At 43.4% G+C, this 19,790-nt stretch overlaps 1 protein-coding gene across 8 annotated transcripts in view; it reads left to right on the forward strand.

Annotated features, from left to right (window-relative positions):
• Positions 1-19,790, forward strand: part of HUWE1 (HECT, UBA and WWE domain containing E3 ubiquitin protein ligase 1) — a 334,325-nt gene that overhangs the window by 140,104 nt on the left and 174,431 nt on the right. For 6 of the 8 annotated variants that reach the window (XM_068112748.2, XM_068112754.2, XM_068112750.2 and 3 more), the window contains exons 33-34: positions 4,916-5,032; positions 13,069-13,164. In XM_068112748.2, coding sequence (XP_067968849.2) covers positions 4,916-5,032; positions 13,069-13,164 — 213 coding nt within the window. The remainder of the gene's footprint in view (positions 1-4,915; positions 5,033-13,068; positions 13,165-19,790) is intronic. The other 2 variants (XM_068112751.2, XM_068112755.2) reach the window with 2 other exon arrangements.

A 19,790-nucleotide genomic window follows, 5' to 3' on the forward strand; every position in this document is an offset into this window, starting at 1 on the left:
AGTAGGGATGCGCAAGGAAATATCATACCAAACACCAGCATGCATAGAGTACAGTTAACATACAGTGCAAACATACAGAATCAAAAGGATACAGTAGCATGCATAGAATACAGTTAACATACAGTATGAACATATAGAATCATAAGGATACAGTAACATGCATAGAATACAGTTAACATACAGTATGGCGTCAGGAAGGGCATCCGGCCATAAAACATTGCTTCAAAAAGGGGACCGAAAAACAACAACAACCACAGTTCCCGAAAAAGGCCAACCCCCGCTTGCGGGGAAAAATGGCCTCTAAAGGTGGTTTTATACAGTATGAACATACAGAATCATAAGTACAGCAAACCAACATCCTACAGACCCAGTGCTAATCCTGGTTATTTGGTCATTCGTTCTGATTTTTAAACCATTTCAAGTGGGAGGAGCAAGAGGAGGGGGGAGGAGCGAAGAGAGGGGAGGAGAGCAGCCGGATTGGTTGGGTAAAAGTTTGGGTGGGAGGGCGCAAGGATCGGGGGATACAATGTGATTGGTCAAGTGAAATATTGGGATGAGGGTGCTCCCTGCTGGGAGCAGATCTGCATTTACAAATCCTTTAATGAGAAGAATGTGCTGCTTCAGACTCTTCGGCACCAAGCAATCATAACGATGCGTAAACGTTGCAGCGACGTTTTATAATGCCATTGCAGGGACATTTATGATTTAATATTTAGAAAATATACAATAAGAAAGTCCTTGTTTAATCACTCAGTAGCTATGACAATCACATCCTTTTCCAATCTGCAAATCATCTTTTCCCTCATAAGTCAAAAGCATACTGCAATCCCACAAAAGATTTTACTGAGAGAGAGCTAGCCTACATGGATTTTATACTTTATTATTTCCGAACCGTTATTCAGTTTAGTTTTATTTTAATACTCAATACTGCACACAATTTTTAGTTTTATACATAATTTTATCAAAACCTAGTTGTAACATTAAATTGAGAATGGACTTCGGAACTACCATCCCCCAGAAGTCACGTAGGCGAAAGTGGGAGGGGACACACCCTACAAATATTTACATCTAATTTATTGAAACAATGGTAGTTTGTTAAGACCGCGAGCTGAAACAATTTGTCATAATGAGCATTTGTTTACCAAGCGCTTTGGCAAGTAAGCCTCGATAACCCAGCAAATCACTTCAAAGGGCCTCGGTAGACATTATGGCTCCAGTTGTGTTATTATTTAATTATTAAAAGAAAACAATACCCTTTTCTCCAATTTGATCGACCTTTGGTTTGATGTTCAATTTGATAGATTTTGATAGAAATACATATTCCCCTATTTGTAATAATGTTTCATCAGTCATTGATGGCAATATGTGCCCCGCCATTGCCTCCACTAAGAATTTTATTCTCCTCGAGCCATGATTCTGGGCAGTGCCAGAGATAACTTGTCAACTGCAGGGAGATCGCAAAGCTTTGCATGGAAACCATAAAAAAACCCGCAGACTAGGAATAAGGGTTGAGGCTCATAAAAGTTGCTTGCTTCATAAATTTACACTTCCACAGTACAGAGAGGGTTGGGTTTGGGACACAAGATTTAGAGGCAAACACAGAGTTGAGGCATTCAGCTTTTTCACGTGCGGAGTCAGCTGTGTAGCCGTTTGAGGTGAGGGAGGGGATGGAGTGGGAACAAACACCAGAAACTGATTTGACCAGACGCCACCAGGATTTGGAAGAGGGAGACAGATAGAGTTCCATTTTGAGAACGGAGAGATATTGTTTCCTAGCTCTCCTGAGGGTGGACACACACTTGTTTCGGGCTTTGTGAAAGGAAATGAGATTTCCTTCTGTTAGTTATGCTTTCCAGGAGACGAAGGCAAGTTGTTTCTGGGCAACAGCCTCACCACAAGATTCCGTGTACCATGGACGGGAGGAAGGGTTTGACAACTGAAGACGAGATGGGATAAATCTGTGCATGAGGGAGAGCAATTTACTTTGGAAGAATTCCCAGGATGAGTTGATGTCAGAGGCAGTAGAGATGGGAGACAAGCCCAGATTATTGATCGCTGCTTGAAGACCGTGCCAGTTGGCCTGAGTGAAATGCCAGACTCGTCGACGCTGAGGAGGCTCTCTGTGAATGGTCAGAGAGATGTCCACTTTAACAAGCACATGATCAGATGATCAGATGAGCTGATTGGAGCAGAAGAAGAGCAGCAGACATTTTCAGGGAAGTTAGTCATAACCAAGTCTAGAAGAGAAGATGCTCCGTTGACTGAGATCTGGGTCGGGATATTGACAGATTGTGTCAGTCCCAGTGAGTCGCAGAACTCCTTTGCTGAGGAGCCATGGCTGGTGAGAGAGGTACCCACACCCAGCCAACTGGCATGGTGACAATTGAAATCACCACATATAAGGAAGAGAGTTGGGATGGGTAGATAGAAGTTGGTCCATATTATCAGACAGCGAGATGTAGATGGAGTCATCACTGTTTGGTGGACGGTACAACACACATATGAACAAAAGGTGGGAGCGAAGGGGAAGCCGTAGCCAGAGGTATTCCTGGGGGTGAGGTGGAGAGAGGGCAGTGCAGGGCGAGTGAGGAAGTTTTTTTTTTTATAAAGATAGCAACCCCACCTCCAGGACGAGGCTCAGGTCTATCTTACCGGAGGAGGGAGTAACCTGGGAGAGATACCAAGGAATCAGAGACATCATGAAGGAGGAAAGTTTCTGTTAAGCAGATCACGTCTGGTTTGTCAGAAGCAACCTGTATGGAGAGATCAGTCAAGTTTGAGCGAAGGCCCCGGATGTTTTAGGTCCATACCGTTAATGAAGAGGAAGGGGGAGCATCGGATACAGAACAGGGGGGGGGGAGGGGAGGGGTGGGGTAAGATGTGGAAGAGGAGGAAGAGGTAGGGAGAGCTATTGAAGGTGTGTCAGAGATTCCAGAATAGCTTGGAGAAAGGGAAGGATGGGGCAGACAAAAGGTTTGATGGTGATTGGGTGAGGCACAGAGGTGTTATTTGAGGAGGGGGAAGAGCGAGGCAGAAGGTTGGGGGAGATGAAGGTGAAAGTTGGAAGGGGGAAGAAGCGGGGAGGACGCTTTCAGGAGGAGGGGTGAGAGGGGAGTCTCGGAGGGGAGGGGTGTGGGGGGAGTTTTGGAGGGAAGGGGCAAGGGGGGAGATTTGAAAGGGATGGGTGATGGGAAGGATTTGGAGGGGAGGGGCAAGGGGGAAGATTTGAAAGGGATGGGTGATGGGGAAGATTTGGAGGGGAGGGGTGATGGGGAAGATTTGGAGGGGAGGGGTGATGGGGAAGATTTGGAGGGGAGGGGTTATGGGGAAGATTTGGAGGGGAGGGGTGATTGATTGGTGAAATGGTGAGATTGGATTTTAGAAAGTGTACGATTAATGGAAAACGAACATTTATTGCAAAATGAGTTTCTTGTGACCGAGTCAAAAATACGTTTGAGGACGCTGGAGGAGGGGTGGGAGTGCAGGAGAGTTTCGGGAATGTAGAAAAGAGGAACTGTAAGAGATGGATTTTTTTTTTTGGAATGAATAGATTTGGCGAGCAAGTCGAAAGCATCCTTTTATAGAAGAAGAAGAAAAAGGTGTTATAATATTCGACAGAATACAGTACTTCAGGGGAAAGTTTAAACATTTTAAAATTGAGCAGTGAAAACTATCTGGGGAAATGGAAAATGGAAATGGGGGTGAAACACGGGATCGAAGAACGAACAAACAAATAAGAACAGAGAAGGAATTTTTTTTAAATTTTTTTGAGAGTTGAGATTTTAAACAAGGAAGTATGGGGTGAAAGACTGGGACAAAAACAGAGAACGAAAGTAATTGCAGCACAATCGATGGACCGCTGAGAGAAAAACAAAGCCTTAAGGTAGGACACGGTAGTCTACTAGGCCTCAAAAGACGCGACACTAATTAACCGACGATTTTGTATACAGGTATGAAAAATTAACACCGAGAATCTTCCTAAGGACACACTATAGGTACACACACCGAAAGATAAATACAGTTTCGACAAAAACACAATTGTGAAAAATTACTTAACTTCGAAAGCGTGAGCGCATGGACAGCTTCAAAGACGTGAAAAGACGCACGACTTGCTGTTGAAAAGTTTTTTTTATTATTACTATTATTATAATAAATATACTAGCCGAAACCCGTGGAACATCCACGGAAGGGAGGATGTGGTGTATGGATAGAGTGTACCATTATGGATGGCATAGGGGATTTGCTTGTCCGAGTAAGAGTTAGGAAGAAAGATGAGAATGAAGAGTGCGTATATGAACAACGATTGCCGACACCGGCACAAATGCATGCTCTGGATTGTCCACTCCGTGGACGGCTTGCTTTCGCCTTCGCCTGTCCAATCAGCGGACGGCTTGCTTCGCCTTCGCCCAGCAGACGCCAATACGATGGCATCGTAAGATGGCGTCGTATCGGCAGTTAATCGGATGCTTTTGGGCCCCAACGTCGGCTAATTCAGATTTTTCGAGTATGGCTGTACGTGATAAACAAAGAGTGCGGTTCGTAGATCGTAAATCCATTCGTGCCGTGGGCATCGGGTCACTGGGTGCGGCGTAAAAGGGATAACAAAGTCGAGTCCTTACGCTATTATTATATAGATATTTTTTGTGCCACACCTTTCCAAAATTTTTTCCCTTTTGTTGATTTCACCATTTTGTCAGAATCACATTGGGAGGGTAAATTGGGCCAATTGTCACATGATATCAGTTTTGATTTGACAAAAGGTGTTTTTTTTTTTTGTTTTTTTTTTTGTTGTGCATTTGCTTTTTGTTTTTTTTGCTCCCTCTGTATCTGTTGGTATGAGTGTATGAGTATATGGTCTTGTTTTAACACTATTCCTATGCTGTAGTTATGCCATGACTAACCTCATTGTATGCAGCTTGTCGACATGGGTTTCTCACGGGAGCAGGCCGTTGAGGCGCTGTTGCACACTTCCACAATGGAACAGGCTACGGAGTACCTTATTACGCACCCACCACCTCTGCTTGGTGGAACGGTATGTCAGTATTCCTTTCATTTTGCTTTGTTTTGGTTTATTTGCTTTGTTTCGCTATTTGATTAACACAAAGTAGTCTTGGCTTATAGAAGAGCTGAAGGACAATTGCAAACAAAAAAAAAATTGAGGAAATAAAAATACTCTGAGGGGGAGTTGGGTATGTAAGACAGTGTTGGTGATGATAAATGGTGTGCTTGAAATATTTGAATGGAAGAACATGAAGCAACAGGCACCAAGTTGGTTCCACAGAGGGATGGAGGTGAGCATCCAGCATTGACTTTGGAAGGAAAACTGGTGTGGTTTTGGGAGGGTCAGGGGAGAGTGGGGGGGAGGGCGAAAATGCTGTTAATTAAGGCTTGGCAATTAAGGCAGGTTGGCAGACAGTATCAAAGGACAGAGAGATGGCCCAAATCTATTGTTTGAGATTTTGAGCCTCCATAGAATTAAAAGAAGCAACCGTCCTACAAGTTGAACTAATGATCAGAGAGAGATTGGACAGTTGGAGAAGAAGAGGATTGCACAAGTGATCAATTACATCACTTTGTTTTCGATGGGGGAGGAGACTTTCTGGTTCATGACTTACGATGATGACGACTCCTCTGCCGCAAGGAATGACCTCAACAGTGAAGGTGGTCATGTTATGGCAGGAAGTCTTGACAGACTTTTGTACACCCCTCTTACTTACCTCAAATATTGATTAGTGTTGCCCTTATAAAAGCATTGAGCTGTCTGCATCCACAGCCTCAACTGGTAAATTATTCTAGTGATCTATTACTTGCTCAGAAAATTTGTGCCTTCTCACATCGGCATCTGTGTTTAAGTAATTTGCAACAATGGCTTTTTGTAATGTTCATGTTTGCTTGGAAGAATGTTGTGACCTTGTTGTTTCATGACCCTTAAGCATTTTAAAGACTTGTATCAGGTTCCCTCTAAGTTTTCGACATTCGAATGTGGTCATTCCCAGGGTTGACAATCAATCTAGACTCTGAGTCCTTATCTCCATACTATTCATTATTTTGGTCGATTTGGGGATCTTGAGCTTTTGCGCATTTCATTTGCTTTAGTTTTGTCACAGATTTTGTTTCACCACACAATATTTGGAGCAAATTGAGTGGCACTTTGTCATGTATCTTGGTTTTCTTTTGTGTGATAGTTTAACTTCTCAAAGGTTTTGTTCTTGTTTCAATAATTAATCATTGTTTATTTATTTATTTGTTTGTTTGTTTGTTTTTTGTTTGTTTGTATTTATTGAACTATCTATCTATCTATCTATCTATCTATCTCCGACTTATTGCTTGATTTGCTGCCTGTTCTGAGTTTGAGCGTGTTAGATGTTGGCTCGTATGGGCCCCATTGCAGTCCATCAAAGCTACGTTTTCCGCACCTGTTATGCTGTCTTTGTTATTATTTCATCTGTGTTAATTGTTTTAATACTTTTTTCCGTTTTTTTACCGTAACTTGTATTTGTGTCCTTGTGAGTATCTGCCTATTCCCCAAGACGCTGTAGCTAGCAAGCATGCCCAATTTTGTTCTTGTCATGTTCCTTGTTGGGATTTCTTTATCAAGTGTGCACCTTTCACGCTTCTCCGAATGTATTGTCCTCCACCCCTCGCTATTACATCTCCAGGAGCTGCACTTCATCGCCACTCCCCAAAGCCCGGTGATGATGCACGCCGAAAAGCTAATATTTGGACACGACAGTGACCAAGTGATTTGGCTATAAAGGGTATTTTTGATTTATTGATTTATCGATGAAGCTATTAATTATTCAATTTTCCGATTAGTTAACTTTCAAAAAATTACAGATTCTGATGGAACAGTGGTGGTTTAGGTATTCTATAAGCCAATTGATTACGAAAATAATTATTTTACGATGACTATTGTTACGGATTCGTCACTTACCCGGTGTTGTGGTTTTCATCCACTTGAAACATTTCTGGTTCTATGTATTATTATTATTATTATTGTTTGAGGGAAATAGCCATTATTATTGTCAAAAGGTAAAAAGGTTAATGTCAAATGAAACAGGAAACCGGATGGGGAACCGGAAGACGAAGACGAAGAAGAAGAGGAGGTGAGAGAAAAGAAAGGAGCGAAAAGTCGGACAAGAAGCTGGTTGCTTTGCGTTCTGGATCGAATGTTGTCGAGCAAGAGTCACGAGTGAACTTTGAATTTCCTGGATAGGAATTCCTGCGATAGGGGTTATCGCTGTGACTGATCAACCTGGGTGTCAGGTTTGGCGTTGGGATTCTGAAGAATCATCGCCGGGTCGTGGCTACTCGAGAACGAGCCGTCGGCCATTTTGATTCGTGCGCTTCGCGCGTCAAGCAAGGTATTTGCTTCGTCAGCCATTTCCACCGCTTTCAGACGTATCTGATGTGTGTGTGTGTGTGCACCGTGGCTTTTGGAAGATTAATTTGCGGTTCGCCGACTGAGCCGTGAAAGTTCAGATCTGGAGGGCGCCTTTGGATTTCCCATTCGCCTTGAGTTTGCCTTACGCAGTGGCGCCTTTGGATTTCCCATTCGCCTTGAGTTTGCTTTACGCAGTTTTGGACCACGTGACTCTTTGCGCCGCTTCGGCCGCATCCGCCTTTCTGCTGTTTTGGTGGTGTGACCGGGCCCGTCATATGAACGGGGTTCGGGTTTCGATTCGACATCGCTCTAATGATCACTGGAGGGGATCAACTTTGAGCTATAGAGACATTGGGGAATGTTTTTTTTTCTCTCACTTGGAGCATAGTGAGTTATCCTATACTCGCTGATGGTTTTAATCATAAGATGTGTTGATTGCTATTATTGTTGTATCGTTATTCTTGTGATTTTTAATACAATATTTGTTGGTTGATAACCATTGGTGTGGTTTCCCTATTGATGTTTGGCACAGAATAACATATTTTTCTGCCGTGGCTCCTCTCGGGGTTCGGAGGTACACCCTGTCCAGGGGGTCGGGGAGGAGCACGCAACACTATTTATTTATTTTAATTGCCCAATTAATCAATCAATTGTGCACCGCTCCCTCCAAATTCTGTCTCCATGCGCAGCACGGCAGCATTCCCAGGCATCATATGCACCCTGGTGATGTCGTGCACTGGCCAATATTATTGATTTATTTCGCATGGGGGAGGTATACTTTTAATGCAGCTCTACCTGTTTTTATCTCGATTTATTATTTTTATGCCTCCACCGATGAAGTCGCTGGAGGCATTATGTTTTCCTGTTCTGTCCGGCTGTCCATCCGTCTGTCTGTCCGTGATAGGTTTTCGTTACCTCGATAACTTGAGAACGGCTGAAGGGATCCAAGTCGAACTTGGTAGAGGTCTGTATAATCATATAAAGATGAACTGATTAGATTTTGGAGTCATAGGTCAGACGTAATGTTTGGTAAAAATCATGTTACTTGTGAACCAGTGATGGAAGTTTGACGAAAATTGTTAAAAGTATGTATTGTATTATGATGCAAAGATGAACAGATTTGATTTTGGTGTCAAAAGGTCAGAGTCTGTAATAGGTTTTCGTTACTGAGATAACTTAAGAATGGCTTGAGGGACCTAAGTCAAACTTGGTACAAGTATTATCATGATGTTGCAATGTGGGCTGAGGCATATCAGTTGATGCCACGACACCGAAGAATTCCGTTCCAGTTATTATTACTGTATTGTGGGTTTATTCCCTTTAAAATTCATTTTCTATGCAACCATTTGTCTGATTGACATGAAATTTTTACCATAGGTGCGATCCCCCTCCCTCCCCCTCCCTCCCCCCCCCCCCCAATATAATTTTTAATGATAATTATGACTGTTTATGTGGTATGGGCGTCATCTTGGGGAAAAAAAAATAAAAACTTTGCACCTCTATATCTCTGAAACTACTCCATGGGGAAAAAAAATTAAACCGCTCATTGGAAGGTACTCCCTCCCCATGGGGAATAACACATGTTAATGATTATGTAATCGGTGCCTTCATTATGACGTCATAAGTCGACAAGTGTGATGCTTGATCCGATCAGCATGAAAATTATTCAGCGTGATCTACGCAAAAATTGTGTGGGAGAATTTAATTGATGACGTCATTGGTTGTGGTTCAGCTGCCATAATTTTTTGAACATACAACACTTCAAAACCCCACTCTGAAACGGCTGTGAACAGATCGAAGTGAAACTTTACAGGCATTATAGCCTATCCATGCTGAACAAAAAGTTCCCCGGCCATGACCATCGGATACCATTTAAGTTGATACTGACGATATCCCCAGAAAAAGGGTCAATTGTGTACGTAATATAGATTGAAGGTGGCATGTTACGAGGTCCATAACTCGTCAAGGGAATACATGTTTAGAATTTCGACATGATCAGTTGCACGGTCTGGCAGCCAGAATGCTTCAGTTGATTGAAGAAGGAAAAAAAAACCTTGCAATTTTTTCTTTGCCAGGGGAAAAAAAGAAAGAAAATAAAAGGCGAAATTTCACGCACATGATCAACAAGTGTTTCGGAGTACAGTTTGATAATTTAATGTTGTCCATCTCATTGTCTGGCAGCCATTTAAAAAAAAAAGAGTTTGAAGCCGAGTTTTCTTGAATTGAATTTTTAAAATCCAATTGTGAATCCAGTTTTTAAAAAGAGGACGTCATGCATCCCCGCTCTTGCAGGGAAAATGGCCATAAAATGCCTGTTGTATGGGTTACGTGTCTGATCCAAGTGGGGTTGTATGAAAGTTGGGGCGAGGGGTGGAAGAGGGGTATAGGTGGTGTCGGTGGTGTTTAGGCCAATCCCCCTCTCTCAAATCTTTGACCCTCCAGTCCTCCACTCAACACTCGACCCCACACCCTGACTACAATATATACCCCTCCATCCACCCCCCCCCCCCTCCGACTCCAATACCCCCCTCCACCCCCAACCTCCAATGCTCCTCCCCCACACCTCCTGCCCCAACCCGAGCTAATTAGTCATGACAAAAGGTAAAAAGTACCCGGTCATCATTGCCAGCAGTTATAAAGTGGCAATTCTAGTTATTGGCGCTGAGGAAGCACCTTTAGCGATTGACTTCCAGCCAGTGTAACGCTAATTCCTGTCACAGGAATTCGGAGATCATATAAGTGGGCGTGGCAGTTCCTGATTGGTTCGTGTTGGGGAACGCCTTCTCGCTGCCGACGTGACGTAAATTCGCGCACGCGCACTGGTGATTGGCGCTGAGGAAGCGCCTTTAGCGATTGACTTCCAGCCAGTGTAACGCTAATTCCTGTCACAGGAATTCGGAGATCATATAAGTGGGTGTGGCAGTTCCTGATTGGTTCGTGTTGGGGAACGCCTTCTCGCTGCCGACGTGACGTAAATTCGCGCACGCGCACTGGTGAATCTTACTCGATCCCATATTACATGTACTTTCATTGCATACAAATTATACTTCCTCCTAGAAATTCCATGCCCGAACCTCAGCGCAATCCAAGAGGATTCACTTGTTGTTATTATTATTATTATTCACACAGTTTATTTTCTAAACCTGTTGTACTCGTAAACGCTCGGTCTATTTATTATTATTATTATTCACACAGTTTATTTCCTTACATGTTGAACTCGTAAACGCTCGGTCTCTCTGTACCAACAGCACGACTTTCCACCCTGCCTTCAATATCCCATTTGCCCGCTCTTGTCATGTCTGGACTTCTCATGATCCCCAATTCAGATCCACAAAACTAATCTGCAGAGGTTGCCTGCACCACGATTATCACCTTCCATTTACGTCCATGAACTGTCAAATCTGTCTACGACGATACACTCCCCCTCTTCATTTACATACCCCTCAGCGTCCCTCTACCTCATTCCCCTCCTTTACAAATTCTCCTTGACCCACCTTTCTCTCTTACCAACAGAGACCCATTGGCTTAGTTCCAATCAGCAAGGTCATGGGATCCATCATTGCAGTTGACATCAATTCATTCCTTTGCTCCAAAGGACTGATCTCAAACCATCAGTTTGGATTCAGATCTGGTCACTCCACATTGGACTGATGCTTCTGCTGTCCCAATGATGGAGGCTCTGTCTCAGACACGAGATCATGGCCGTCTCGCCAGACATATCTCAAACATTCGACAGCCTTGCACCCCTACCTTGCTCTCCAAACTCCCTGCCTATGGCATCCAAGGCCAATTACACTCGTGGCTTACTGATTGCGTCTACTGTTGTCGCCAACATGTGGCTCTCTATTGGATCCTCTCATCTCATCTCATCTCATCTCATCTCATCTCCTCTCATCTCTTTTCTCTCTCTCTCTCTCTTCTCTCTCTCTCTCTCTCTCTGTCTCTGTCTCTGTCTCTGTCTCTGTCTCTGTCTCTGTCTCTGTGTCTGTCTCTCTCTCTGTCTCTCTGTCTCCTTCTGGAAGTGATGGTTGTCCTTCTGGAAGTTTCTCCCATCTCCACAACAGGATCTCTGGAGCTCAGCCAGAGTAACCATTGGGTTCTTGGTCACCTCTCTTACCAAGGCCCTTCTCCCCCGATTGCTCAGTTTGGCCGGGTGGCCAGCTCTAGGAAGAGTCCTGGTTGTTCCAAACTTCTTCCATTTAAGAATTATGGAGGCCACTGTGCTCTTGGGAACCTTCAATGCAGCAGAATTTTTTTTTGTGGGCTTCCCCAGATCTGTGCCTCGACACAATCCTGTCTCTGAGCTCTACAGGCAGTTCCTTCGACCTCATGGCTTGGTTTTTGCTCTGATATGCATTGTCAGCTGTGAGACCTTGTATAGACAGGTGTGTGCCTTTCCAAATCATGTCCAATCAATTGAATTTACCACAGGTGGACACCAATCAAGGTGTAGAAACATCTCAAAGATGATCAAGAGAAATGGGAGGCACCTGAGCTAAATTTCAAGTGTCATAGCAAAGGGTCTGAATACTTATGTCAATGTGATATTTCAGTTTTTTCTTTTTAATACATTTGCAAAACTTTCTAAAATCCTGTTTTCTCTGTCATTATGGGGTATTGAGTGTAGATTGATGAGGGAAAAAATGAATTTAAACGATTTCAGCATAAGGCTGCAACATAACAAAATGTGAAAAAAGTGAAGGGGTCTGAATACTTTCTGAATGCACTGTGGGTCGAAAAGTCTCATTTAATGCAATTTAGTTTCAGGCTATAAGGCAAAAAAGGTGAAAATTTTGAAAGGGGGTGCAGACTTTCTGTTGGCATTGTATGTATATATTTTTTCATATCCCAATGACTGTTTTTTATGCACCCAAAGTGAAAAGTGGGGTCCAGCAACAGGTTCACGTCTGTCTGTCTGTCTGTATACGAACGTCAGTTTATGATCGAGGAACAACTTGATTCCAATTGAATACTATATTTTGAACATCATTCAGAAAGCAAACCTGCAGTTTAGCAGTATTTTGACTGAATTTGTCCTGATCGCACATGTGCAGAGAGAAGTGATACTTCCTTTACTCTGTCTCCTTCTCTGGCAGTCAAACAGAATTGAAAATAATTCCAAACAGGAAACTTACTGTTTTAAGGAACTCCATAGGCCGAGGTGGCTCCTAGACTCGAGGCCTGGCAGACGACTCCTTGCTTCACTCATCCAATCAGGCGTCTACCTTTATGAACCCTGCCGTATAGTTTGAAACTTAATGAAAACCCTGCTAAAATTTGAACAAAGTTGAGGTAACTATCCCAAATCGCAAAAAAAAAACTGAAAATGGAATTTTATGATCAATATTGCAATTTTTCCCTGGGTATAGAACCTTTTCATCCCTTGTGTTCTCCCTGACCACTGATCGTTACCTGCATCCCCTGGATGTCCATCTCCGTCGACTCTCCCTCTGCCATGCTTTTGGCATTTCCCCTTTCTCATGCTGTTCTCTTTGCTATGTTGTGTCCTGATCTGTTCTGTATCCTCGCTCTTCCATGAGCCTCGACCTTGTATTTTTTAAATAAAAGTGAGAAAAACAACTCCATGTGACATTGGACTCATTTTGCTGCGGGCTCATTTCGTTTATTATTGTGGTTTTTTGTTTGGTTTAAAAAAAATATATAACTTGCACTCTTTTGACTAGGATCTGCATATGTCAGAGGAGGACCAGATGATTCGAGCCATCGCCATGTCTTTGGGGCAGGACATCTGCATGGAACAAGGTGCAGAGTCTCCAGAGGTATCTGCAGATTGCTCTTCACTTTACAGTATTCCATTTTTATGCATTTTTTCCTCACTCTGTTTGGGGGAAAAGGGTAGAATATACACAGTTTGAACAGCTGTGTTTTGGTGACGATGTACTCATACCTGATCAATGTGTCAACTATTTTTCATTCAAAGCTGCTGTGTTTACTCGCTTCAGATGTTCCGCTTTCACTTGTGATGTTTAATTTTAAAGTCAATCGGATTAAAAATGGCGATTTTTAAAAATTTGACCTCCAGATGACCTTTGACCTAAAAATCAATAGGCTTCTCAATTGTGACGACCTCGACAACTTGGTGAAGTTTCATGAAGATCGGTTTAGAATTATGACCTGTAGGTCACAGAATAACAAACACAACCGACCAATATATTTGAAAAATCTTAGATTTTGCAAGTAACAAACAAACAGACAGGGGTGAAAACATAACCTCCATCCACCTTTGTTGGTTGAGGTAACAACAACAATTAAGTGTTATAATATCCCTTTTTCACATGTTTCACTTCATTTTGTATCTTCATTGAGTTTCACAGACAGACATGTAATATGTTTATGGAGTGCAACATCTTGTCTTTTGAGGAAACCTGTCAGTGAAGCGATGGTAGGTGAGTTCTTAACAAAAATTCCAGTGTTATTGACGAAATGCATCTGCCATTCTTTTTGACTCAAATGCAACTAACTATGCTTAATGTAGGAAAGCAGCCTATATTTCACGTCAACTTTACTTGTGAAATTGAAGATTCGCAAGTGTATTGGTTAGTATTGTCTTTTATTTTGTCTGTCGGTCTGTCGCCCACAGGTCAAAGGTCATGGTTACATAAAATTGTCAATTTTCATTCGATTGACTTGAAATTTGAACAGCATTTGTATGTTGGATTACTGAAGTGGCTCACGAATCAAAGGCTAGAAGTCTATTGCGGTAAAAGGTCAGGGTTGCATAAAATCGTCAATTTTCATTCAATCAACTTGTAATTGTACGGGATTTGCATATTGGGTCACTGCCCCTCTATTGTTTATATTGATTTACTGTCCCCTATTGTTTGAGGTCAAAAGTATAAGGTCACAAAATCATGAATTGGGCAAGGCCATTGTTTTTGATGTCCAAAGGGCAAGGGCGCAGCGACTGATTTTGCAAGTACCGATCGGATCTATGAACATTTGTTATTACCCCACACATGCAAAGCAAAAAACAGGGTGAAAGCAATAGGTTCACTTCTCTGTCTGTTTGTCCGTCCATCTAGAAACAACAACAACAACAGGCATTTAAGGCCATTTTCCCTGCAAGAGCGGGGGTTAGCCTTGCGGTCCCCATGACAATCTTCTCCATTTTGCCCTATTTTCTGCATCTCCCCTTGTTAACCCCCTTGCCCGCATTTATTCTTCGACCATCTTTAGCCAATTCTTTCTCGGTCTTCCCCGTCCTCTATTTCCTTCTACTTTCTTCTACAAACATGGGTTTATATTTGATTAACGTGATTTAGATGTAATGTTATATTTTTAACACTAATTGGAACATGAATCGGAAAACAAACTGTAGTTTATCAGTACTTTCACTCTGAATTCGACCTTTTTCATATGTCCAGCTGCTTTGTGCATGGCTGGTGAAAGATGGGTTTTATAAATGCATCAAGCTTGTGGCTCGTGAAAATATTTCGCGGATTCCCGGGACTTGGCCGCAAATAGGAAAAAAACCCGCGAATCGAGGAACAGGTATTTTATCAACCGCGAAGACAACCCACGAATAGCGGAACCGCGAATGGTGGGGTCCGACTATCTATCTATATATATAGATATATGTGCAGTGGCTGTCTTGTCACTGAACTACTCCCTCAAACTTCTGTGAAATCTTACCAAACTTCTGGTATGCACCTATCTCTCCCATGTGTACGTCCGAAGGGTATTTTTTTTTGTCGGGGGGGGGGGGGGGAAAAAAAATCCGACTTAAATCTTCAACTTCAATTGTTTATAAAATGTAATATCATGTATATTACAAATACATTTGTGCAAAATAATTGTTTGTATTATGAATGGTACAGTCATCAGATTTGTACTCAGGTACAGTCATCTATCTATATAGCTACATATCTAGGCAGTGTCTGTGTTGTCACTGAACTACTCTCTCAAACCTTTGTTTCCGTGGTTGTGAAGTGTTTTTAATAACGTAGCTGTGAGGTGTTTTGAATCACGTGGTGGTGTGTTTTGAATCACGTGGTGGTGAGGTGCTTTGAATCACGTGGTGGTGAGGTGCTTTGAATTACGTGGTGGTGAGGTGCTTTGAATTACGTGGTGGTGAGGTGCTTTGAATTACGTGGTGGTGAGGTGCTTTGAATTACGTGGTGGTGAGGTGTTTTGAATTTCGTGGTGGTGAGGTGTTTTTAATTTTGTGGTGGTGAGGTGTTTTTAATTTCGTGGTGGTCAGGTGTAATCGTCCCAAACTTCCAGTCTGCACCTACCCCTCCCATATGTATGTGCTGAGGGGTTCTTTTTTGAATATTAAAAAAAAAATTCAACCTAAACTGCTTTTAAAAATTTAATATCGCAAACACTACAAATAAATGTGTGCACAATAATTGTTTGTATTATGATTGGTGTAAATCATGACAACACAGCAACTCAGGTACAGTCATTATCCCAAACTAAAACAAGCTCTTTCCTCCAACGACGCGCTCGCCTCACCAAGCCAGTATGTATATACACTACCGGTCAAAAGCTTTAGAACACCTCAATTTTTCCAGTTTTTATTGAAATTTACGCAGTTTAATGTCTCGATGTACTCTGAAATTAAGCATCGAACAAATAAACAATTGGAGATAATAAAGAAATCATAGAAGCATGTTGTTTAACAAAATTTAATTTGAATTTTTGACTCGGCTAAGTCGCTACCTTTTGCAGATATAACCGCCGAACACACTCGTGGCAATCTTTCTACAATAAAAATCAAATATTGTTGGGGAAGTTCTTCCCAACACTGTTGCAGAAGTTCCCACAAATGTGTTGCACTTGGAGGTTGCTCTGCTTTCACCCTTCTGTCCAGTTCATCCCAAACCAGCTCGATGGGGTTTAAGTCTGGAGACTGTGCTGGCCATTCCATGATTTGAAGCCTACCGTCTTGTTCTTTTCCTTGAAGGTAGTTTTGACATAGTCTGGAGGTGTGTTTAGGGTCATTATCTTGCTGTGGGATGAACACCTGACCAACTAGGCGTATACCAGAGGGTATTGCATGGCGCTGAAAAATGCCGTGGTAGCCCTTTTGGTTCAGGGTGCCAGTCACTCTGTGCAAGTCGCCGACTCTGGATCCAGCAAAAGAGCCCAAGACCATCACGCTTCCTCCTCCATGTTTGACAGTTAGTGTCGCACACTGAGGAACCATCCTTTCGCCTACTTGACGGCATACAAAAACCCTGCGTGATAAACCAAATATTTCAAATTTTGAATTCATCGGTCCATCAGACCTTCTTCCAGTCTTCAGTAGTCCACTGGCGGTGCTTCATGGCCCAGGCAAGCCTCTTTTTCTTATTTTGCCATCTTAACAATGGCTTTTCTTACTGCCACTTGACCTGTCAAACCTGCAGCTCGAAGTCTTCTCTTCACAGTTGAAACTGAGACTTGCTTACTTCGACCAGTGTTAAGCTGTGCTTGAAGCTGTTGTCCTGTGAGCCGCCTATCATGCAAGCTGTTGACTCTCAGAAACTTGTCTTCTGATTCTGTTGTGGCTTTGGGTCTGCCAGACCTCTTCCTCTCAGAGTTTCCTCCAGTTTCCAAGTGCCTTTTGATGGTGTAGGGAACTGTACTCACTGACACTTTGGCTTTCTTTGCAATTTCTCTGAAGGAAAGACCTACACTTTTAAGGGTTATATTGGTCTGTCTGTCTTCCTTTGTTAATTGCCTTTTTCTCGCCATTATGATAGCAATATACTACTTCCTGCAGTGCAATATTGTCCAAATAATGCTTCAGGGGGTGTAATAACAGTCTGTTCCAATACTGCTTTTATACAGACAGGGTTTTTTTTTTAACCTCGAGCAGTTTACTGCTTACCTTTGTACCATTTCAGGTTATTCACTGGACTTAAATTGCTTAAATTTCAATAAAAGCTGGAAAGCTTGGGGTGTTCTAAAACTTGTGTGCATGTGCGTGTGACAGTGACAGTCAGTCAAAAATCAAATCAAATCAAAATAAATTATCAACATGCAAAAATGAAAAATATTTGAACACAGAGGTAAGTTCAGCTATCTTTACTAAACACATCTCAATAAACAAGAGGTTGCCTCCATCACAAAAAAAGCAAAAAGCATGAACATCACAAGGGGCGGTGCAACAAAAGTCAGCACTGCATCACAAAGGCACGCACTTGTATACAGTCAAAACAAAATGACAGGAATGGACAAACACTCCTAACAGTCAAGGACAGAATGACAGCAGTCCTTAATATTGTGTGTCCTCCCTGAGCTGTGATGCAGGCTGTTCAACTCCGACGCATGCTCTGTACCATGCGTCTGATGCGGTCCTGTGGAAGTCTGTCCCACTCCTCCGACAAGCCTTGAATGAGCATTTGCCGATTGACGGCCGTTGATCTCGATGCAAGACATCGACCAAGCTCATCCCATAAATGCTCAATGGGATTGAGGTCAGGGGAATAAGGCATCCAAGGCATCACTTCAACACCCTGTTCCTGGAGGAAGTTGGTGGTCAGGCGAGCAGCAGTTGTCCTGCTGGAAAACTGCGATGTCAAGATGAGGCTGGAGAAATGGCAGCAGATGAGGTCTCAAAACTTCATTAACATAACACTGACTCGTGAGATCGCCTTCAATGACTGCCAGAGGTGTCCTGAAACGGGTGGAAATGCCGGCCCATACCATGACACTGGGTCCTCCCCAATGATTGATCTGTCAAATACAGCATGATGCATACCTTTCCCCACCTCTGCGCCATACCCGTTGACGCCCATCATCAGCATGGAGGCAAAATCTGGAGTCATCGCTGAACAAGACTGCACTCCACTGTTGCAGAGTTCTTAGTCTGTTCCGCCAATGCACTGCGTTCAACACTGGACCTCTGCAAGGACGTCTTGCCACCAGGCCCCAACTTCTCAAGCGCCTCCGCACTGTCGAGACACTGATGCGGTTGTTGTGGTGCCCTTTTGTCACTGCAGCTGTTTGCGTCGCAGGGCGGAAACGATCACGAAGATGCTGCAGCACAATCCAGCGGTCTTGGTTTGGGGTGATTACCCGTGGTCTTCCTCTTCATGGACCATCATTTACAGTTCCAGTTTCACTGTAACGCCTGGCCAGTTGGAAAATTGCAGGCTGTGAGCAACCAAGATGTTGGGTAATTGTTCGCTGGCTTACACCAGCCTCAAGCATCCCAATTACATTTAAACTTTGTTCAAGTGCCAGGCGTGGCATCTGAATTTTCGTGTTGTTTTCCCTGTCAGAAGCCTCTGGAGACTGGAGTGACTATAGACCGCAGTAAATTAATGGCTAACCACGAGAACTAAAGGATTTCATTATGAGGGTCATTATTTAAAGGGAAAGATCCCTATACAGAACCACTCAAGGATGCCATTGTTGTTCGTTGTTCAACCAGGTGATTGAAGTGAAGTTCCCGTTACATAATCAGCCATTGCAATTGAAGAAACGTGTGTGTGTGTGTGTGTGTGTGTGTGTGTGTGTGTGTGTGTGTGTGTGTGTGTGTGTGTGTGTGTGTGTGTGTGTGTGTGTGTGTGTGTGTGTGTGTGTGTGTGTGTGTGTGTGTGTGTGTGTGTGCGTGTGTGCGTGTGTGCGTGCGTGCGTGCGTGCGTGCGCGTGTTTGTTTTGTTACGGATTTATGTGAATTACTATTCAGGTCATTGCTTATTAATGTTTATTCGATTAAAGGTTGTTGTGATTAAAGGGTCAGGAGCCCTTTTGGGGAAAAGGAGACCGGAAACGGAAGAAGAAAAGACACGAGGTCCGGGAGAAGCGGCGATCTTTTTCCTCTTCCTCGCCCCAGCGCCGAGAAGAGCGGTATCGATATTGAGCAGCGTGGGGGACGCTGCGTTTGAAAGCCCGTCTGGCGAAAGGAGTTACCTGCGCGGGGTAACTACCCATTTACACGTCAAGTCGCCGTGGGTTCGTGCACGGAACCCAGCGTCCGGCACAGTTCGCCTCACCGTCTACAAGGACGCATACGGGTCGCACCTTGGGCCTCGCGCGCGTTGCAATCCGCGCTTGGTTTTGCCCCCTTGCTTGGCAAGGAGGTGTGCGCTGCAGCAGCTGTCCCCGGTACGAGACGTGCACGTTTGGAGCACGTCCGCCCGGGGTTCGTTCAACCGCCCGTGTGCGGAGAAGAGAGACATTGTGAGGGACAGTGACCCAAGTGGTCGTGAGTGGGGAAAGGGGCGGGGGACACATATATAAGATGGCCATCTTTGTAGTATTGATTGTTGATTGTTGATGGTTGTTGATTGCTCGGGGAATATATCATTGATTATTCCGGATCCTTGGTGTGGGGTTTCTTATTGACTGGAATTCATATTGATTGCGTTACGAAAGCGCATAAATAATTAATAGATCTTTCTGGCGGAGTTCCTCTCACGGTCCGGGGGTCACCGAGACCAGGTAGTCA

This window comes from Myxine glutinosa, chromosome 4, assembly GCF_964187855.1.
Source record: "Myxine glutinosa chromosome 4, kmMyxGlut1.1, whole genome shotgun sequence".
In the NCBI taxonomy this organism is placed as follows: domain Eukaryota; kingdom Metazoa; phylum Chordata; class Myxini; order Myxiniformes; family Myxinidae; genus Myxine; species Myxine glutinosa.